General features: G+C 43.3%; 8 protein-coding genes across 8 annotated transcripts; 6 read left to right on the top strand and 2 right to left on the bottom strand.

Annotated features, from left to right (window-relative positions):
* Positions 1–48: 48 nt before the first annotated feature.
* On the bottom strand, positions 49–2,697 carry Bfra_007890 (putative aminodeoxychorismate synthase protein; the record flags this gene model as incomplete). The annotated part of the gene is made up of 1 exon (XM_037338259.1): positions 49–2,697. One exon carries the CDS (start codon positions 2,695–2,697, stop codon positions 49–51), a length of 2,649 nt encoding a protein of 882 aa, XP_037190322.1.
* Positions 2,698–4,671: 1,974 nt separating this feature from the next.
* On the top strand, positions 4,672–5,971 carry Bfra_007891 (putative toxin biosynthesis protein; the record flags this gene model as incomplete). The annotated part of the gene is made up of 3 exons (XM_037338260.1): positions 4,672–4,714; positions 4,769–5,507; positions 5,572–5,971. 3 exons carry the CDS (start codon positions 4,672–4,674, stop codon positions 5,969–5,971), a joined length of 1,182 nt encoding a protein of 393 aa, XP_037190323.1.
* Positions 5,972–6,344: 373 nt separating this feature from the next.
* Bfra_007892 (putative cleft lip and palate associated transmembrane protein 1 protein) lies at positions 6,345–8,515 on the top strand (the record flags this gene model as incomplete). The annotated part of the gene is made up of 4 exons (XM_037338261.1): positions 6,345–6,404; positions 6,458–7,048; positions 7,100–7,721; positions 7,776–8,515. The coding sequence occupies 4 exons, from the start codon at positions 6,345–6,347 to the stop codon at positions 8,513–8,515; spliced, it is 2,013 nt and encodes a 670-aa protein (XP_037190324.1).
* Positions 8,516–9,757: 1,242 nt separating this feature from the next.
* Positions 9,758–10,210, top strand: Bfra_007893 (uncharacterized protein; the record flags this gene model as incomplete). Its single annotated transcript, XM_037338262.1, has 1 exon — positions 9,758–10,210. The coding sequence occupies one exon, from the start codon at positions 9,758–9,760 to the stop codon at positions 10,208–10,210; it is 453 nt and encodes a 150-aa protein (XP_037190325.1).
* Positions 10,211–12,047: 1,837 nt separating this feature from the next.
* Bfra_007894 (uncharacterized protein) lies at positions 12,048–12,701 on the bottom strand (the record flags this gene model as incomplete). Its single annotated transcript, XM_037338263.1, has 3 exons — positions 12,048–12,327; positions 12,393–12,586; positions 12,654–12,701. The coding sequence occupies 3 exons, from the start codon at positions 12,699–12,701 to the stop codon at positions 12,048–12,050; spliced, it is 522 nt and encodes a 173-aa protein (XP_037190326.1).
* A 3,347-nt stretch (positions 12,702–16,048) lies between these two features.
* Positions 16,049–17,712, top strand: Bfra_007895 (uncharacterized protein; the record flags this gene model as incomplete). The annotated part of the gene is given in 4 exon segments (XM_037338264.1): positions 16,049–16,311; positions 16,381–17,299; positions 17,331–17,426; positions 17,440–17,712. The coding sequence occupies 4 exon segments, from the start codon at positions 16,049–16,051 to the stop codon at positions 17,710–17,712; spliced, it is 1,551 nt and encodes a 516-aa protein (XP_037190327.1).
* An 859-nt stretch (positions 17,713–18,571) lies between these two features.
* Bfra_007896 (putative carboxylesterase type b protein) lies at positions 18,572–20,638 on the top strand (the record flags this gene model as incomplete). Its single annotated transcript, XM_037338265.1, has 4 exons — positions 18,572–18,756; positions 18,811–18,942; positions 18,993–19,102; positions 19,164–20,638. The coding sequence occupies 4 exons, from the start codon at positions 18,572–18,574 to the stop codon at positions 20,636–20,638; spliced, it is 1,902 nt and encodes a 633-aa protein (XP_037190328.1).
* A 689-nt stretch (positions 20,639–21,327) lies between these two features.
* Positions 21,328–22,310, top strand: Bfra_007897 (putative abc transporter protein; the record flags this gene model as incomplete). The annotated part of the gene is made up of 2 exons (XM_037338266.1): positions 21,328–21,458; positions 21,593–22,310. The coding sequence occupies 2 exons, from the start codon at positions 21,328–21,330 to the stop codon at positions 22,308–22,310; spliced, it is 849 nt and encodes a 282-aa protein (XP_037190329.1).
* Positions 22,311–22,433: the final 123 nt, after the last annotated feature.

The raw sequence follows: 22,433 nt of genomic DNA on the forward strand, positions 1-22,433 counted from the left end.
TGCACAAACCAACCGACTCGCGTCGTATGTAGAAATTTTTTATCTTAGTCAACGAAACACTCCAAGTGTTCCATTAAGCTTTGTTAACATCTCATCTCTCTCGCCAATGGGGGTACTAAGAGCTGTAACAGCTCCGCCCGCACCAATGTGCCATTTCTCTGTATCTTTCTCTTCGGCTTCAATGACACCATCTTCATCGTCCCAACGGTACATTGATCGGATAGTAACACTGAAGTCGCCGCGGCCACCAACATCCATGTATCCTACAACACCAGAGTATAGAGAACGAGGTTTGTGGTGTTCGATATCTTGCAATAGTTCACAGCTGCGTTTCTTTGGTGCACCAGTCATAGATCCTGGTGGGAGAGAGGCTGCTAAAATATCGAGTCCAGTGTATGCTATTCTCTTGTCATCCTTGATGGTGAGTGATGACATATGTGTCGATATATCATCGGATCCGGACTTGGTATAAGAACCTTCGACAACAGAAATCATCTGGAAAACTGATGCATATTCCTCAACCACCATCAGTCGTGGCACAGAAACGTTGCCAGACCCACAGACGCCATGTAAATCATGGCGAACGAGATCAACAATCATGAGGTTCTCGGCCTTTTCTTTTGGATCATTAAGGAGTGTGGTGGCATCTGAAAGTGTTACTTCGTCAGTCTTACGAACGGTGCCTTTCATAGGTCGAAGTGAACATTTTCCGACACGATTGTCCCACTTCAGGAATTGTTCTGGAGAACTAGAAACCAAAGTCGCGGCGCCAAGGCGAAGGAAAGAAGCGAAGGGGGCTGGTTGACGTGTGCGAAGATTCTTGTACAAAGACCAGGCGCCCTTAGCTGGAGCTGGTCTTGGAGTTTTGTTGTAAAGGAGGATTGACTCAGTAGTATTGTGGACTGATGTATGAGGGGGATCGCTGCGAAGACGGGTGATGATGGTTTGATCGGTGAGGCATAACTCATAAGAGTCACCGCTGGCAATCTTATCTTGGCATCGACGGACCTTTGCTTCATATGAATCCGCTGTAGGTTGAGTGATAGCCATGGAAAACTTCGAAGCGGGGGTACGAACTGGTGACCAAGCTCGTTTTTCTCGACGAGAAACTTTTATACGATCGCAAGATAAGACGAGATCACCTGGTCGGAGGGGGGTTTGACGAGTGCTTTTGGGGGATTTCGGTTGGGACGCTTTCTCAAGCTTGGGTCCAACAGCTTCCATCCATGCAGTGTCGCTCTGGCTATCACCAAGGCTGGCCAATTGTTGAAGGTAGAGGACCTTCTTCACGTGGTCGACAACTATACTTCGAGTGACCCATGCAAAGCAGAGATCTGGTCGGTTGCTATGAGCATCTGGTCTATCAACTTTCACATCAATAGTTTCCAGACCCAGCTCGTATGTCGTATATCCCATAAACCCTCCCCAGAAAGGCGATTCGTCATTGCCTACAGTAACACGCGCAACCTCTAGTCGATGTGCCAACAAAGACCAAACTCCGCCACAAGACTTTAAATCAATCTCCTCTTTAGCATCAAGATATTCGCCAGATGAAGAGGGAATTTTAGTTACATATCCGTCCCCGACACGATATTCGAATCTCAAACAATCATCGATATCCAGGCCTATGATACTATATCGTCCTCTCACATCGGCAGATCCTGCGGAAGTTTCGTCTGCATTGGTGGATTCTAGTAGAATATGATCTCGTCCCATGTCCTGGATGGCTTCCACAATATCAGGTACAGATAGATTATCTGGTAAGGCAATCGTTCGAGAGATACACATATTTTTGGGCTTTATATTTTCGGTCGAGGTATCGCTGGTCGGAGATACAGGCATTGTTTGTAAAGCTTCGAATTGTTGGAGAAGGCTCACTCGTGTAGCAGATTGACCGTGCATTGTACCGTCGTAATTTATCTCCGTCTTCCTGTAAGTTTTATTCCAATCTTGTGCCGACCTGAACCAGTTTATAAAGATCTCTTTGCTTGTATCATTTGTGCAGACCGACTCAGGATGATATTGTATTGCCCAAAAGGGTTTCGTTGCATGTCGTACACCGACCAAAACTCTGCTGTCTTTCACACCGCAACTTCTCGCATGTTCAGCCTCTAGATCGGCACTTTCAACCCAAGCCAATGGTATCAAATCGGGAGATTTTTCTGTTGGCTCCCATCGTGATGTGTTCCATTCTTCATCTAGAATGTCGTCCTGGCCTATATCGATACATAAACTTTGATACAAGGTAGCGGTAATCTCGCCAACCCCACAGAATATTGAATCATTTCCAACGGCGGAGACGGCTTGGGCTTCTCCTGCATGTAGAACCTTTCTAATCATTCCATGTTGTGGACCATTCAACCTTCTTATTTGCCCACCGAATTCCAAACATAATCTTTGAAATCCTAAGCAAATACCCAATACTGGTAACATCTCCTCATCGGCAAGTCTCCAGATTTTCTTTATAATTCCGATATCACTGTCCGTCTCCGGATTTCCAGGGCCCGGCCCGCATACTACCGCTACATAATGTCTCAATTCTTCGTGTAATGCTTCATCAGATGCTAAGAGGATGGGATCATTGATTTTGACCGTTCGCACTGAGGCGGTGAGTGTAGTTTCAAGGAGAGAAATGATATTATTCGAGAATGAATCATATGCATCAATAAAGAGGATTAAGGGTTTCTGAATCAACATCGTAATTTGTCTGCACCTGCCTTGTAATTTGAGAGGGTTTCCTCCGTACTTGCCTTGTGATTCCCGGGTAGAGATTTTCCAAAAGAGAGGAAAGAAGAAAAAAAAGTTGCTTTTGATATTGTGTTCAAGGAGGACAAAGATCTGGCGGTGTAATTTTCCCCGGGCGGTGGCAGAATTCAATTAAATAAGGTTTAGCTTACATGATATGGAATAGTGGGGTATCAGGGGCCAGATATACTCACTAACTAACTATGCTTAGGGCTGATTAGCGGCGATTAGTGATAGACCACGTGTGCACGTACCGACGTCAAGATATAAAAGGATAGAAAGCATTTTTGTAAGAATCGCGAGAATATTCATCTATCAAATGTCAATGGGCAATTCTGCCTCGTCGATTCAAGTAATAAGCTATGTAAGCTTTCCTAGTATGTATAGCTTTTGTGTAACGGGTATCTCACTGCATGAGATGGGTTTAGTTTGCTTTCACGAGTCGCATCACTGCATGAATTAGCTAATAGTTCCTCACAAATATGGATAAGCACTACTGACATCCGAAGTCTTACCCGGGCATTGTTTTGCTTTTCAACTCCAATGACCTTCTGAGATTTACTCGGTGATAACATATATACTTTGATATACTTAACTTGTGGTCAGAACCCTGTCCGGATAGGTCGATCCAGCGCAAAAGTTGTGCCTCAGTTCTTGTTCATTTCCATGTCCGGACCAACTTGATCATCGTTGATGTAAAGGAGAAGAGGTCACACGAGATGATTACGGTGTTTTTGATCCTCTCGGTTCCTATTCTATCGAGAGTGCCCCATGAGCTACTGAATCCGAAGCACTTGGTGAGTTCTCATACTCAAACGAACCCCAATCAGACATCTACCCTGCCAAATCAGTACTCAGAGGCCGGTGAAATGATGTATGCTAGTCATGTCCGATCTGAACATCTTATATTCTAGGGTCCTCCATTTATAGTATGAGTCTTCAATTCGAGCTCAAAGCCATCACAAGTGTGGGACTATGTTGAGACTGATCGAAGATCGCCACTACCACTTCGCCTGTCAAAGATGATCTTTGAGCTCACCTCGATCTGAATAGAAATTTCATTCAAAAGACTGGTTCGCTGTTGCGGTAGCGATTGATAGCGATCGTCAGAATATTGAGTACCCGAGTTCAGCTGTTCATGCGGTATCTGGACGAACCTCTGTACTCAATAAAATCCCGATGTGATTGATTCCATTTGTTTTGTCTCTATTCGCGGTTCACTTCAATCCTGAATATTGCAATAGCTTGGATTGCTATTGAGGGCTGGCTGCAGTTCAATTATTGGAAAAGAATCGGTGGATTTTCATATGGAGGGGAAATGCGCTTAGGTACTATATAAGGCATCTTAAGGAAGTATTTCCATCGAGAGCGCAAAGGCGTCAAACAGGCTTGTTTGGTCAGGTCAAATGCGCTCTTGTGGTGGAGTGGTAACATCGCCTGGTTCGGAAAAAAACCCCGCGGGGGTTCTCCTCCCGTCCCTCTCGTGGGGCGGCAAGGTTTTGCCAGTTCGTACGTTACTACTATTGATTGACATCTTATTTTTATTTCTATACTCAGCCCAGCATCGCGCTCTGCAGAACTGAATTATGACTGTTGTAGCTTTTCTGGGGTGCTCCAGTGACGCTATGAGTGGTCGGTCCATTTTTTATGACCATGATTCACTGCATGGTAGGCAATCACAATTACAACACTTTCCGCCCGGTCATTTGTATTATATTTATTGGTGAATATGATTCAATCACTTCGAATGACGTGTCGTTTGAAAGCTACATCCCTCGATCGAATACGAGAGATATGCCTGCCTCTGTCTTCTCTCTACGTGTGCACGCCTCCAATTCTATTATATTTCCCTCGAGACTTCCTGAATCGTTAAAGGAACCCTTTTTCCCCAAGAGAGATTTTGCTGTCCAGCCAGAGGCAGCAATTATGGATCTTCCAATTCTTCACATCCTGCACACTTACCTTGAAGGTTTGTTCAGATGCGTATATTGATCGCTACTGTAACATAGCTAATGAAAATCAGGCAACACAATTTTCGACTACCCAATCTTGTCGCTAGCATTGTCTTATATTCTTGGCAGCCTGATAATGATCTATACCCCCCCACGATTCTCGTGGCGAACATATCCAATTTTTTTCTTCTCCATCTATGGTTGCGCCGCTTTATACTATAGAGAATCAAATGTTGGTTCCTATTCACATTTCACAAGTTATGTGCTTGCAGGTCAAATACTAGGCACCATTAACTATGGATTATTCAGACTAGAGTCGCCGCATTTTTCTGCCGCAACATCTAAGCAGGGGATTAAATGGGCCACAGATGCATATCTCAACCCAAGACAGATCGGAGCGGCTTCCCAGCCGAGAAACCTGCCGCTATTCCCAATAACAAAATTTGCTCACCTGACGGATCCAAATGTATTTGTCATTAGCAGATTACTCATGGCATGGTTTCACTATCTTCTTTGGGGAATAGTCAACGACCTTCAAAGACGCTATCAAGCCCATCTTCAGCTTGGTGATTATGGCCCGGAGAAAGAGCAATTCTTTCGGAGAATATGTCATGTTACCATACGAGAGATAGGTATAAGAATATCATTACCTGTGTTATGGATTCTGCCTGAGATCCTTAGCATTTCTGCGCACCATTATTCTATATCTGCAGTTGCGGTGTTCATTGGTGTTGCCAAAGCTATACCTGGCTGGAACTATCCTGTTTATGGGTTATTGACGGAAGCATATACCATCCGGAGATATTGGGGGTACGTGATATTATCATACGACCATGGAAAATGCAGTCCATGCTAATCTTGTTTTCATTCCCAGTATTTTTTGGCATCAATTCTTGCGTCGAGATCTAATCGCTTGGGCATCATTCATATCCTCAAGAATATTTCGTGTTCCCCAGAATTCTGGGTACAACAAATTCGCCATGCTGTATCTGGTATTCTTCGTCTCTGCATGTATGCATGCCATGATATATATCCCAGCAAAAATGAAGTTTCCGAACTGTGGAGTAAGTCACATATTTCAATGGTATTCCCTATGTCCTTGTGCAATTATTGCTGAAGATCTTGTTCAAAAATGGGGGAAGGAAGTGCTAAGACACTACGGATGGAGAAGAGACTCGAGATGGCATTATTGGGCTGGGTATCTATGGGTTCGGGGTTTCTTTGCTTGGAGTCTACCCAAATTTGTCTTTCCAAAAGACGACTGCGTGCCTTGAAAGGACTATCCCATTTTACTATATAACTTAAAATCTGTTGAGCCAGCGACTTGGTAGCTACTTCTTCAGGATTCGAGAATTATATATGTAGATGTTCAATTATCATAAATATTCAGAAAGCTTCCAAGAATGTGTAATCTCGATCTTATTATCCTCCGTGAAATCTCAAGACCCAAATCTGAGCATGTTGAAGTTCTGTCATGTCACGTCCTTGTTCAGGGTCGCTTCTCGGGGATCGGCAGCAAAATTATTCCGTCGTCTTAGCTTACATATCATTGTGCCGCAAGCTATCCATAATTATTTACATCTAGACAACGTATCTGTTGACTCTTATACCTCAACAAATATTTGAAGAAGCCATACCATCTTCAATATGCCATCCGGAACAGCTCCTCCAGCTGCGGGTGCGCAAGCCCAAGAAGGCGGTATGAGTGTGAGTCCCTCCTAGAGCTGCCCAAGAAAATTTACTGATAATGTCATGAACAGCCTATGATCAAATCCGCCGTGCAAGGCATCGCCATTTTCGTTGGCATGCAATTTTTAATGAAGCAAATAACTGGAAACAAAGGGCCTGCGACTACTATTACAACTGATGCCTCTGGAGTAGTTATGAATGTTCCAGCAAACAATGGTGAAATCCCTCCATATCATGCGCGACCAGACAGATTAGATGAAGGAGCAGTATGGAGTCCCATTCCTCAGAGAATTGCACCGATGTGGCCTACGGATAGTCCTCTCGATATCACCATTGTTGTGTCCCCCACTTTTGTAGCGGAACCCATTGCAAAAGTACCAAAGGATAGAATCGTACTGGATGAGACTGAATTCGCATTTGGAGATTACAACCAACACCGATCGATTGATGCGAGCTTCGATGTTCCATCTGAGGTGCAGAATAATGGTACACTTTGGGGTCACTTTTATATTGGAATTTCTGGAAGCAAATTGGATCCTGCTACCCCCGGCTATGATCCTACAAGGGCGTTTCACTTTGTGCATCCTCTCACTCAATACATTGCACAAAAGAAAATAAGAAAAACCAAAAATCTTTTGGCAGCTGCTGAAGAGACCGACGAGGTGAGTTTATTAAGTACTCAATTTAAAAAGATTATACTAACGATTGATTAGCCTGAGGAGGAAATTCCCACTGGACCTGTAATCAAATCTCACTATCATCCTAACTTTACAATGTCCTTCATTCCGGATTCTGGCGTCATGAATTTTCCATCTTTACATCCTGCTGTTCGTCAATATGTTCATTTGGAGGCAAGTGGAGCTAGAGATGGCACCGGACTTAATGGATGGTACTATCCACTACTCTTCGTCAACACCTTCTGGCAATTGAAGACTCACATGACAGTACTCAATTCAACTGTCACCAGACTTCCAATTCACATTGACCTCCAGAACTTTGCCAATTGGAAGTTTACCTTGATGGCAAGTATGGACGAAGGTGCGAAACAGACCGCCAGAAATGCTGCTCAAGGACAAGCACCACCCGGTGGCGGAGATGGTAGTGAGTTTGAGATGATTAAGGAAGTTTTATTAGATACCAATATCTATCTTTTGGCCACCACGGTCATTGTTAGTATTTTCCACATGATCTTCGAGATGATGGCCTTCAAATCCGATATCAGCCATTACCGAAACAAGAAGAACAATGTTGGAATTTCAGTCCGTTCAATTCTCGGAAATGTCTTCATGCAAGGTGTTATTTTCTTGTACTTGATGGACAACAATGAGAATACTAGTAAGTTCATATTTCAGCCCATGTTCATAGATGTGAGTACTCACAATTATTTAGGTTGGATGATTTTGTTCACTCAGGGAATGGGGATTGTACTCGAGTTCTGGAAGATCACCACGGTGGTCAATGTTCGTATTCGCGATGCACCAAATTCGATCATACCATACCGCATCGCTTTTGAAGATAAACATGTCCTCTCCGAGACGGAAGAAAAGACAAAGGAGTACGATGCAGTCGCTTTCAACTATATGTACATGATTGCTGTTCCACTTCTTATCGCCTATGGAGCATACTCCTTGAAATACGAAAGTCACAAATCTTGGTACTCTTTCGTAATCGCAACTCTTGTCGGATCCGTCTACGCATACGGATTCTTGATGATGGTCCCTTCATTGTACATCAACTACCGACTCAAGAGTGTTGCACATATGCCAGGTAGAGCTATGATGTACAAGTTCTTGAACACATTCATCGACGATCTCTTTGCATTCACTATTAAGATGCCAACACTACATCGTTTGGCAACACTCAGAGATGATGTCATCTTTTTCGTTTACCTTTATCAAAGCTGGAAGTATAAGGTTGACTACACCAGAGTCAATGAATTTGGACAAGGGGGTGACGATGAAGAGGTTGAGGAGAAGATTGCCAATCAACCTTTGAAGAGTATCCCAGGCGCCGATGCGAGCGTCAAGGAAGGGCTTGAAGGTGCCAAGATCGCTGAGAATAAGGCAGATGCAGTTATTGGCAAAGCTACAGGAAGTTCTAAGAAAGGAGGAGCAACGAAAAGAAAGTGATAATGCAGTAAAAAGGGTCGGTTTTTGTGTATAATGAATATATGGGATATATTATTAGTTACTTCAAACATACCAGGTCAGGACATAGGCGGAAAGAACAATTTAAGAGTACCTTTCCCAACTGGGAACTATCAATCTCAGCCTAATGAACATGACTCGCCGTAGAGCCTTTGATATTCTATGAAAAGCTTGAACACCATAGACTTACATTGCGAGCCCTAGTTTTCCCGATACAAAGGATATATGCGGAAATGCCTTGTGAGTAGTTCTCGCCAAGTAAAGCACACGCGGTGTTGTAATGCTTGGAATGTAATGTCTTGCTTCTGGGAAGTCGATTCGGCATCCGCTGGCGATTGTCGCTACTCGAATTCTACGGTCGGTGGCTGATGCGCCGTGCTTCTGGTGTGGTTTGTGATGGATTTCTGTGATGTTCATTGGTACACCATCAGTGGTGTGTCAAATATTGACAGCAAGTGCCTAACATTTCTACGTTATGAATCTCTGCTAGAGTTCGTTGTTTTCGAGATATTTCTTTTCTCGAGAGACGGATATTTGTTCTAGGGGCTCGAAATGCTTCAGTCGAAAATTTGTGATAAATTATGAGCGATTTTATCGGGATTTACTTGAATTGGTATTGGAATTTTGCTATTCTTGGTGAGAGTACGAAGTGACTTAGTCTGTATCTTTCAGGTGGTTTCCGCCTTCTGGGTAGCTGTCTTAGACATCGTTCAAGACCACTAATCGAGTGCGAGTGCTGGTGACTGCTGGGTGGCTTCATTCGAGTAAGGGATGTAGTCGTTGTCTTGTGACATGAGGGAAGTTTCGAGAGGGCGGGAGCGGTAGAATGTTCCCCGTTCGTAATTTCTCTCTTGGTATTATCGGCTCTCAAGTTACGACTCCGATACTTTGCATAGAAAATTCTTGGAAACAGGATGATTTCAACATTATTAAATTGAAATTCATGCTTTCAAGGCAAAAGGTGAGTTAGATAAAAGTACTGAGTTGTGATCAACTCATTAAATGTTGGTTTTTGTACGCCTATTCTCCAGGTGGCTCACAAGCTGCTGCATGAATTGAAACAGTTAGGAGCTGTGAAGTCGTAAAGGTAGTCATGAATAGAAACAGTGTCTATATAAGCCACTGTTGGATATCTAGTAAATATCAATTTTGACATGGTTGTCAATAGGTACTTGTATCATCTCTTTCAAACACCAATTCATTCTGCAAATCACTTGAACAAAAATGCATTTCTACTTCTCGACCGCTGTCCTCGCAGTGCTCCTCCGCATCGCCCTCTGTGATATCGTCTACTACGAGGGTATTAGCAGTGTGGTAACCTCTACTTCCACTCCCATCACTTACTACTCTCCAACAACCTTAATCTCTACTGCCTATCCAACTAGTATCGAGATAACAGCCACCGAATACTCCACAACTCTTACTTATCACTCATATCCCCCTCACCCAACCAGCAAGCCAACTTCCACAGAACAAACAGCTTATATCCTACCCACTAGCGAACCTCCAACTACAACACAACCTACTACTTATACATACCCCACAACTGCCACATCTTCATCACCAAGCACCTGCATATCTCCAACTTTCACCTGGACGGAACCAACTACCGTTCCTACAGATCTACCTAGCTATGGCAGTTACCGCTATCAATGCTTGCCGCTACTATTGAAGTAGTGGATGTAGTTGAGAGAGTAGTAGTAATTGTTCCTATTACTGGATCTGTGGGAGTAGCTGGCGGATCGTTTGATATACTGAAAGACGAGCTCAACCACGAGGAGACAACTGAAAATGGGTTGTGAGCTGATATACTAGTAATGGATGAGATAATAATAGAACTACTCTGAGTTTGGGAAGGAGTAGCCGAATAAATCGGAGTTGTAACTAGAGATGAAGGTCTGGAGGAACCAAGGCAGTGTACGAGTGGGAGGACTCCCACAAGAATGATCTGAAAGCACACTGAATTTTAAATTAGTTTAGAGACTTATGATAGAATTGAAATGAGCTGGGAAGAGAAGTATGAATGCTTGGTTGCGACTATTCAACAAAACTAAATACCTTTTATGTTGTCAGATATCGCGATGGTTTTGGCGCCAAGAATGTAGAGTATATTTTTTTATCAGCCTCCATATTTTAAAAGAATCTTGCTCCAGCCATACGATTGTACCCAAGCCATGTCTTAAGAGACCATCTATTTTCCCAAATCTAGATTTGAGAAAGAGACCGCAAATCATGATCCTTAAAAAGCAACAGGCTATACAAAGTGACAAATATCGTGAATACGACTTGAGTAAAAGAATTTACCAAAGAATCACCAATATTCCAAAACTCCGATGCTGCTTGACTCCAGTGAGAGTTCCGGTAGATCTTCAACTTTCAAGCGCTCATAGTCGCTGCTTTTCAGACAGGTACATGATAGATGTTTCAGTACCCGGGTCTAACCTCGCATTGCGGTCGCCTCCAAAAGAGCATAACTTGAAACATATCAATTATTTCTAAAGAAAATCCGCTGTTATCATCTAACGCTTTGGTTCACTGAGAGAAAGTCAAACTTACTCCCACCACAGGTTAGGAGTATGCATATGTTGAAGCTGCCAGGGGTTTCTGTCCTTGCTACATAACTACACAACGTTGACTATCCTGGAGATGCAAAGCAGTTAGCAAAGAACTCAAATTCATTTCTCGTGGTTGAGCTATGGAATCAGCGCGTCATCTTAAAGATTCTCAATCTTTGAGAGTCCCAGTGTGTTTTGACCAAAGCTAATCGAGAAGAACGCTGCGAGCACGATTCGGAAGTTTGTATCTTTCAGGAATCTAGAATAAAAGCAAGGTGACATGATTCGTGAATGATTGAATGTGGTAACATAGGTAAAGACAGATGAATCTCGAGCAAGCCAAACGAATGTCAAATGTGCAAAGAATGAGCAGACCTCCTCTTCAGACCCCCTCTAACTACATCCAAAATAACCATTCCTTAATTCCTCGTTCAAAGAAATGTAAGTAACTCAATAGATTCAAAAATACAAGAAGAGGAAGCATACAGCGAAGAGGTCAAAGATTCAATTTATCTCTTTGCTATTCACTTGTAGATTCAAACTTTTAGACTTGTGAAGAAGGGAGGCAATAGACTTGTAAAACAGCTATTTAAAGGGGTTATCGAACATGGATTCCCCAACGGCGAGTCATTTCTCAATTTTATTGACATCCAGTAGTGCCACCAAACACTCCCTCAGAGTCACTGCTCCAAAGTCGGAGCTTTATTAGCGAGCAAACGATAGTGTTCTGGTTTTGATGAGCCATATGTAAGACGACCTCTTCCGCTAAGTACATTAACAACTATTTCCCTATGACTTGCATACCAGGAAGGAAAAAAGCACACAGAAAAATCAAGAATCATCATATTCATCACGTGCTGTGGCTTGATGAACAGTGGCTAAGTTGACGTTGTGATAAAACCTCCATCAAAACAAGGCAGGAAGAAACTGACAACGCATCCAGCACCCGTGCATTATTCTCACAAACTTTCCTCGTCCGTAGAAACATCCTCTTCCTCCAAATCGCACTCCTTCATTGGGGTATCCACTTTGAGCACCCCCTCCCCATCCACACTAGTCCCCTGACCCTTCTCCACAATTTCCCCAAACAACCCCGGTTTCGTTTGCAAAACCCCCACCACCCAACACGCCTTACTAAACTCCACTCGATAATCCTTCCACTCCGTCGTTTTCTTCCCCTCATCCCATCCCCTTTCTCCACTGCCTCCATCGGCATACTGTCCAAACGACTCCATAGCACTACCGTCTCATCTTCTATACTCCGCGCATCTAGTACCGCGAATGTATTGCGGCTGAAATGGTACCCATCGGTTTGCGGAGCCGAAGTCACGAATTCTGAGAGCGTGGAGAGAGAGGCGTCCAGGAAACCGGTTTGGAAAGGAGAGATGGTGGTGCGGGTGCGTTTGCCGAGGGGATGGGAAATAGGTGTGCGGACGATAGACCAGATTTTGGAACTTTCTTGTGTGCGTTGGGAGAGTTTGATGAATTGAGAAATGAGCTAGGAAAATGTGAGTAAGTAGGTAGGTAGCGAATACGATGGTTTGAAAGAAGGGACGAAGTCATACTTCGGGTGGGATGTCAGCAGTGCAGAAGGTGAGGATATTTTCAGTCATCTTGATGGAGTTTTGTGAGGATATTCTTCAAATTTGGGTAATCTGTGTTGGACTTTGGTCTGATTTGAACCTGAAAAATTAAGTGCTGAGCTTTGTGTATTTATCGCATTGATAGATTAGGATGGCTGATGCCATGAAGTGTATCGCCTAATTCTGTCACGTCATCTTACATAATCAAGTCGTCGCTGGTAGGGTAAATAGGGAATTGAATTGCATGAAACGAACAAGGTACTTCGGATTTCATAAAACAACAGTACCAATTACATCTTCCACAATAAGGATTGATTGTGTCATCCTCTTTAAGTTTATCAATCTGGTGATCAATAAAGGCACTAGATTTTCGCTTAAATCTAGGAGGATAAGGTCCGATGTGTGATGGTTTAATATCAAGAACCATTAGCATGGACAGTTGCAAAGTTTCAGGTACTTTTGTATTCCCTTCTAAATATCGAGCGAATGGGTGAAGAGACACTGACGGAACAAACACCTGACAAACTAACCAAAAGAAGAAAAAGCCCCCTCCAACACGATTATAGCTTCATGCCATGCACATAGTCTATACGCCTCCCTTTGATTTGCATCACCCATCATATCGTACTTACTCGATTTTTGACTAGAAGAACATGATAAGATATCTTTTTACTTCTCACTATCCAAATCCCGCAATTTGTATCATCCTTAGTGGGAACATAGCAAAAGAATTTAACAGCCAATAAAATCCGTGATAATCATGAATATTCTTTGCATATACTGAAATTGGAAGCGTGATGTTGCATCCACATCTTTATCATGGACCTTGGCCACGAAGTATGCTAATCCGGCCCTCTTCTTTGATAGGAGTCTGGGAAGGTCACACATTCGATATAGCTTGGTGTTTAATTCTTGAGTGCAATACATGCCCAAGGTCGATATTAGCCTCGACCGTTTTCGTAGGCCAGGGTTAGTAAGATGATTTTCTCGAAGTCGATGGTGAATAGATCGCTGCCTTGATTGAAGTATATAGAGAAGCAGAGTCCGTATGTTGCGGGTCTGTAACCTATGTCGATGGTTAGTTCATATATATTTGACAGTTCGGATTTGACGACCTCCGAGACTTCTGAACTGGCGCCTCTGGCTGTATGTAAGTTGAGTGATTGATAATTGAGAAGCGGAGAAAGGCAGTCATGAAATACAAGGGCTCGTGGTTATGGTACCCAAAGTTTCAAGATATCCGAGGTATCATCAACTAATGCTGAGTCTGTGTACATGGCGCATTGCAATTATTCGTCATGGAAAGTCTCAGCCAGTTCGTGCTATCCCCATGATAGAGAAGAAAAACTGGCATTGACATCTTTTCTAGGCAACAAGATACAAAAAATAGAACTGCTCAGTATAGTTATAACGAAGCAGACGTAACTCCCCTCCTCTCGGGATGATCCGAAAGTGATGCAAAAGCGGGGTATAAGCAGCCCTAATCCACTTTAAAATAGCACTAGAGAATCTAAATACGAGCCGGCTGCCGAGTTTAGGCCCTTGGTTCCTGAAATTTAGGCAACTACAAATGTGAAAGGAAAACGTGGTGATTCTGACGCTAATCAAAATTATATAGTATGGGAGACGCGTCGGCGGGGTGCATACGAGTTTTAGCATTGCGAACAAAAAATGGTACAAGCAAGTACTTGCATTCGCCAATTTGCACACGTATAGACGAAGCACTTGGTCCGAACATATGACGCTAATACCTCGAAAATGCCTCACAACATTGGATTTTTGCAGAGTTCCCGAGATGATTTCACTTGCAAAAAGCCGACTGAGAAAGTATTCAATCAATGTTATCTCAGGCATTATGTGTTTGCGAAAGCTCAAGCAGCTACTACTCAGTCACACTCCTCAACTTCTCTACAGCGTATTCCACTAGGCGTCATTATGAGAGTGGATTACTTGAAGATTCCAAGGTCTCAACTTTAGAGACTGATATCGAATAAATTCGACCGAGATTGGGGGGTCAAGGTAGTAGCGGGTGGTGCTTTAATATTCATTCTTCAGATGTGAATGCGAATATACAATCTGATGTTCTGTTTTTGATATTATGTCATGAGAATCGTGTAGAGAATGCCATGGTTAAATTTCTTCGGCCTTGGGGAATATCTTCTGTGCTGACTGCCTTCGCACATCAAACGACTAGGGGGTGATGTGACTATTACTAACGATATCATTCGATGAACTTTCATCAATAATCATAGTAAGATGAATATGAAATTGGCTAAGCCTGTATCTACAGAGTAAAATGGGGGTGTCCGAAAATAAAACAAATGCCGTGTGGCTTGCCACATTGATTCGAGTTATACCATATGCACGGCGCACGCCATATAATCCCATCACTGTAAACCGACGTTCAAAAGTAAGCAGGGAATAACTCTCATTGGCTCTACGCACACGAGGTGTTTTGGCAAGCCCCCATCTCAAATAATCGAACTGCATGGATGAAAATGGCATAATAAATTCGAAGCCTAATTTGCGGCCCACCACTCGCTAGAAAGCTGACGTGCTCTTTTAATAAACATGAGCCACCCCATAGTTCCGTTGGCTCAAGATTTTTTGGCTTGCCGTGCCGCTTCGGCTCTGTTCCAAGTGTTCGGTAGTTGCTAGCGCCATCTCACGCCCCAAATGCCACCACTAGATGGCTTCCTCCTGAAAATAGACAGCATAACCTCTGCCGGTAGGCGTTTTTACAATATAAATAGTATACTGATTACTTTAGTAATAAGCAAGTGTCAAATTCAATGATATCACTGTTGTAACATGTTTCTCATCACACAGCGGCGTGGCCTGAGTGAATTCAATGTAGACTACCCGCGACCCCAATCACTTTTGTAACGATAGACATAATTGAGTGATTAGGGTAGAGCATTATTCTCCCTTTGAGCCTTGAATCTTGAAGTATAATTCTGCATCTATTAAGCGACACTGCGAAGACATTTGGATACGAAACTTGAGGAGCCTTCTGCGTGGTGTCAAACTCCGAGGACTATCCAACCCCCCCCCCTCCACAAGACTTGGTAACTTGTTTCGGGCAAGCTCAAGAATTTATTGTGCCTGCCTGTACCAACGAGTACCATGCAGTTGAAGAAAATGGAGGCATGAGAGCAGGATATACGTACTACGGATACGGTATGACGAAGATGATATTAATCGCTGCGAAGGATTCAGTGGGCTATGTATCTTGATAATAAAGCCTCAGTGAATGTGAATGTTGACATGTTTTCCTTTAATATTTAACGCGTCTTCTGATATATCGTAGTCATTCATGAGGATCGCTTTCTTATTGCATTTCACAAGATAGCGCTGCAGCACAGTCACTCTTCAGAATGGGTATTCTCACCAGCAATACGCAACTCCGGATAACAAATTCGACAGTTCGACTATTAAATCGAGTAACTGGTGGAAGTTACGCTCATTCTGGAAATAGTATCAGCGATATGGGCGACAGCATCGATAGAAGGCGGTGTTGCCTACCTATCTACCATCGATCGGTTAATGGTCTTTCTAATCCAATGAAAGATGCATGGCCCTGGAAACGTAGATTTTGGGTATTGCTTTATCTATCAGCTCTTGGCAGTATCGCCGCGTTGTCAGTACTGTCATGAATCTTGTTTGTGTTTGTAACTACTGTAATTCTTTGAACTAACCAGAACCTTAGGCTATGGCTTATGCTACTTATGACTCTCCCCCGTCGCCACCTGCCTCGTATGCCATCGAGCGGAATAAATTATGTGGTTGAGCAGTGGAAAGATCCCAGCGATTCATCTTTTCTCCTTGCACCTTGGAGGCCAGATTTCACAAAGGATATTGTACCGCTGTCATGCCATTCTCACAATGACTACTGGAGATCCGTTCCTCTTTTCGAAGCTGTCGCTGCAGGTTGTACAGGAGTAGAAGCAGACATATGGCTGAACAACAAAGCTGGTAGCGATGGCTTGTTAGTTGGCCATTCTTTGAAATCGCTCAAAGATGATCGCACACTCCAGAAGTTATACGTCATGCCCCTCCTCAAAATCCTTGAGAATCAAAACAATAATTCCACAGAGTCAGACGGAGGTTCCAGCAATCCTAACGGCATGTTCCAGTCGAGTCCCAATACCACCTTGACTTTAGTCTTAGATTTCAAGTCCAATGGGTCAGAACTATGGTCTTTAGTGAACCAGGAACTTGAAGCTCTTCGTTCCAACGGCTGGCTCACCAATTGGAGTAACTCGACTGACAAAATCAACTGGCGCCCAATAATTGTCGTCGCTACAGGGAATGCCCCGTTTGATCTTTTGATCTCGAACACTACCTATCGCGATATATTCTATGATGCCCCTCTCAAGGATATTGCCAACTCTAAATACAATCAATCGAATTCGTATTATGCAAGCGTTTCCATGAGTACTTTGGGGAAAATCTGGCTTTGGAGATTCAGCTCATCGCAACTGAACCACATCAAGACTCAAGTCGCTTTGGCAAACGCAAATGGTCTCAAAGCTAGGTACTGGGACACGCCAGCTCTGCCAGTAATTTTCAGGGAATACATCTGGGGAATTTTGGTGGAAAATGGAGTTGGAATGCTAAATGTTGATGTGTTTCCATCATCGTTGTTCTATCTCTTAGTCACTAGATTTGATCAAAATAGACTTGCATGGTAGATTTCTTGCAGATTTGAGCAAAAGACCATCTTTCGAATTGCCTTCCTTGGCTGGACTTAGGGTCTTTCAGACAGATACTTTGGGTCGCTGGATATTTCACCCTCGAGATATGCCGATACGAGCGTCGACAAGTATGCTATGAGCAACAAGCATGTTTTTGTGTTGCCTTGAGGAATTTGATCCATTTTTGGAGCCAAATACAAGACATTCTGCAAGATGTCGAGGACGATGACGCATTTCCACAAGGACGGAATGAGGTTAAGCTTAACCCATCAGAGATTCCCAAGAAGCATTGTAACGTCGATCTTGAATTGAACGATGGAAAAGATTTGATTCAATTGATATGATAGATTTTGATAGAAAAACCAAAGAGTACTATAAGGTTTACTTGATCTGCAACTTTTTTTGTTCTGTGGTGTGCGCGTGTGGGAATAGGAATTGAGTTGCACGCGAGAGGATGGTCACGAGTCTAAGCTAAGGTTAAGCGTGTGTGCCTACCCACAATCCCTACTTCTCTATCGTGCTGAGGACCTTTTTCCTCGAGAATAACTTCAACCATAATCTTGAATCGGTCTCTCGGACATCTTATCATAGTCTTAAATGGCCGATTGTTGCACTGCTCTATTTCAAAGAATTTTACACTTTTCTCACATCAACCTGAGGTAGCATCTCAGCGAGTGGCCTTGTCTAATATTCCTGTTGTCATGAATACCTAGTCAATCCAAGCGGCGTTCCAATGATGGAGATGTTCATATTGAGTTTAAGCATCACTTCTCCCTGTGGTCAGCTTATGTCAAAGGTTCACTTGATTCTCATGGTGTCTATGAAGTCATCACCAGTTACAAATGCAAGTGTAGATCATCGCACCCCGACACCCCAACTACCCCGCATTGTTATGAGACCTGCAGTAGTTCTGCCGCTCTTGATATATATATCGGTACATAGCACCCCGAAATCCTATTTAGCAAAAGATATTTTCCGTAAGCTTACATACGATAGATAGTTTCTGATTCGTAACAATTGAAATAACACATAGCTATCTCTGCATCTTGCCATTTTGGTATCCATATAAGAATGGCGATGGGAGACAAGCATAGAGGATTTCAATCCTACTACACAACAAATAGGTATAAGAGAGACCTTAACAGTCTTATCCTGGTCGATCAAAATATTCTTGATTGAACGTTAATTCGTTAATTCGTGATCATGCTGCTTTCTCATTTCCTTCTGCTATTTTCGGCAACAATAATATCATGTTCGCCAGTGGAAATCAATAAATCGCAGTTCAGTGAACGTCAAAGTAGCAATGCCTCATCTCCAATAGTTGACCTCGGATACAATGTATATCAGGGATATTACAATGCCACATCACAACTCAACATCTTCAAAGGGTATTTATCGCATCAATTCGATCGTTCGTAAAGGCAGGAAACTCACAGAACCAGAATTCGATATGCAGCACCTCCAACAGGAGCACTGCGTTGGCAAAAACCACAATCTCCAGCAGTTAACAGAACCTCGACCATAAAGGCAACTGCCTACCCTCCTCACTGTCCCCAAAGTCCCAACGCCCCTATGTAAGTATCAGTCAAGTGTTCCTGATATTTCAAGATACTAACAATCCAAGGGTCGCAAATTACAATTTTACGAAATCAGGTCTTGGAAATGAAGATTGTCTATTCCTAAGCGTGTGGGCCTCACCAAATGCGACAAATCTTCCAGTAATGGTTTGGATTCGTAAGTCTATAGTTCATGCCCATTTCTTTCACTTTCGACGATCCGATTTAACTCTCTTTAGATGGCGGAGGCTACGGCACCGGTTCTGGTAACAATGATTTCTCGGAATTGGCCAACACCAACTCAAACGCCTTTATTCTAGTAGCGATTCAGTACCGCCTTGGAGCCTTTGGATTTCTTTCTTCATCAGAACTTGTCAGCTCAGGCGGTATCCCAAACGCCGCTCTTTATGATATGAATTTCTCACTTCAATGGGTTCAATCTCACATTTCCAAATTCGGAGGAGATCCTTCTCGCGTTACCATTGCTGGTGAATCGGCAGGGGGCGGCGCAGTAATGTTACAAAGTATGGCATTTGGTGGAAGTTTAGCAACGAGTTTGTTCAATAATGGGATTGTGGCAAGTCCGTACTTACCAATGCAGTATGATTATGACGGATTGTTACCAGAAGAGAGTTATAAAAAGTTCGTGGAGGCTGTGGGCTGTGGAACAGGTAATGGGAGTGCTTTTGAATGTCTAGTCGATGCGGATACTATTGCATTGCAGAATGCTAGTGCATATATCTCTGCAAGCGTTAATTACGGACAATGGGCTTTCTTACCAGTAACAGATGGCGAATTCTTAGTCAAGAGGCCATCAGAGCAGTTGTTAGCGGGCGAGGTTAATGGTGTGAGAATGTTATCTGGCGTGGGTACCCATTTTAACCAAATCTCCAAAATAAGACGCGCAGCTGACTTTCTCCAGAACAATGCTAACGAAGGCCCTGTATTCGTTCCGCAACACATCAACACGACCGCCGCTTTCAATACTTATACGCGATCCCTCTTTCCTCTAATATCTAACTCAACTTACGATCGCCTCCTCAAAACCTACTCCATCCCACCAACGATCCCAGGCCCTCTTTTCGCATCAGCAGGTGATCATGGTCCCACGGCTCTCAACCAATCCGTCTACGCCATCGGTCAACAGCAACGAGCCAACAACCTGTATGCTGAAACTACCTTTGTCTGTCCCTCTTACTGGTTAGCCTCCGCATATTCCCAAGCATGGAAATACGAGTTCAGTGTCCCGCCATCGCAGCACGGAGGAGACTTAAATGCATATTATGCCGTAAACCGTGAATACGTTGGCTTTGGGACACTATCTCCTGGTTTCCGTACCGCGGTAGAGAAAATTTGGGGGAGATTTATCATTTATAACGATCCAACACTACCTAGCGATGTCGTTACATCTATCACCACTCTTGGGAATGGAACTCAGACGGGAGATAATATTTCTGCATCAGGAGCTGGTGTATGGCCGCTATGGAAAACTGATGGGTATGGCGCATATCAGATGTTAAAACTGAATATGACTGGAGGGCAACCAAAAGAGGTTGCATGGACAACGGCAGATGGACTGAGTTTGAATGTAACAGAAAATACGGGGTCGGGATTGGAAGCTGATTTAGCAATCGTGGATGCTTACGATTGGGAAGGGGGGAGGGGAGCAAGATGTGATTTTTGGGCGGATATCGGAAGTGAGGTGCCAGAATAGAGCAGAGACGATGAAAATAAGGATGTTATTATGGGAAAGGATGCGGCAATGTCCGAGACAAACACTCGACTCTGACCATGCGCATGAATGGAAATGTGTTTCTTCTGGTATCATCTTGATGCACGTATTTAAAAGCTGATGCTATGTATATGCGTATTTTTGAAGACTAAAATTAAAAGAAATGTTCACAATATCTAGAGACGAAGCTCTTCATATACTTTATGAACGAACGATCCAAACTTTTAGTTCTCACTATGAGAGCACAAGCACAATTGAAGTTAGATTATTATTTTACCACAAAGAAAGTTTGAGACTAATCGAGAATGGTCAAAGCAATAACAAAGCCCAAGTCAACCCTCATCCTCAAACGAATACGAAAATATGAAGCTATTCCAGAATCTGCTTATCTAATCACGATGATATAATCCCTGTCATTGCGAATTATAGATAAGATAGCGTCATCGATTCCTAACCACCAAAAGATATATGTCGGACATCACCCCACTGTCCCATCAACTCATTAAAACAATTACAAATAAATTCATATATAAACTCTACTATTGTACTTTTTCTTCTTTGTTTTCTGACAGTCTTCTGACAATCTCTTTCTCTCTTCTCTCATAATCTCGATCGCTGAAATCGAATTCCGCCTGAAAAGAAAAAGCAAGACAGAAACGAAGCAAGCAAAGATGGTTAATTCGGTAGATGATCAAACGGCAGCCCCGTCAATTGAAGTCAAGAACCTGACATATAAATTCCCGGATTCGACTTTGGGTCTTACGGATATTACGCTGAGTTTGCCGCCTAGTTCGAGGACTTTGTATGTTGTTTTCTTGATCTGTTCTGCTATGCTCTGTCTTTTGGCAGATGGATGATCCTTCACTCAATCTCTCCGCACAATTCTTACAATTTATCCTCCATCTGTGTGAATTATAGCTAATCTTCTTCTCCCAGACTCATCGGCGCAAACGGTGCCGGCAAAACCACACTCCTCCGTCTCCTCTCCGGCAAACGACTCGCACCCACCTCCACAATTTCCATCTCTGGTCTCGATCCCTTCAAAGATTCTCTCGTCGGCGTAACCTATCTCGGTCTCGAATGGGTACTCAACCCCATCGTACGAACCGACATTGGCGTTCGAGAACTCCTCACTTCGGTAGGCGGAAACTATTATCCCGAGCGCAGAGACGAGCTTGTGCAGGTTCTAGATATTGATTTGGAATGGCGCATGCATCAAGTATCCGATGGAGAAAGAAGAAGAGTACAACTTGCCATGGGACTTATTAGACCGTGGAGGATTTTGCTATTGGATGAGATTACGGTGGATTTGGATCTCTTGAGTCGGAAGAGATTTTTGGATTTCCTGAGAGAGGAGACGGAGAAGAGAAAATGTACGATTGTGTATGCGACGCACATTTTGGATAATTTGGCGGGATGGCCGACAGATTTGGTACACATGAGTCTCGGACGAGTGAAGGAGTGGGGTAACATAGAGAAGTTTGAGAAGGAGATGAGTGGAGATAGTAGTGGAAATTCAAGATTGGGAGAATTGGTTCTTAAGTGGTTGGGTGAGGATTTGAAGGAGAGAGGACCCAGGAAGAATGCCGGTAGTTCGGGTACTAGTTATTTGGAGGCCGGTGTCGGTGGATATGGAAGTGAGAAGAAGGTTTAGCTGGGCAGATTGATGGAGAGAAGGATGGTAATGAGAAGGTCATATGGTTTTCACGGAGAATGATGTGCTGGAGCGCTTTAACGCGTAGATACACATGGGACAACACGGCGCAGCACTCAACTT

Source organism: Botrytis fragariae (genome assembly GCF_013461495.1).
Source record: "Botrytis fragariae strain BVB16 chromosome Unknown tig00000112, whole genome shotgun sequence".
Lineage (NCBI taxonomy): Eukaryota > Fungi > Ascomycota > Leotiomycetes > Helotiales > Sclerotiniaceae > Botrytis > Botrytis fragariae.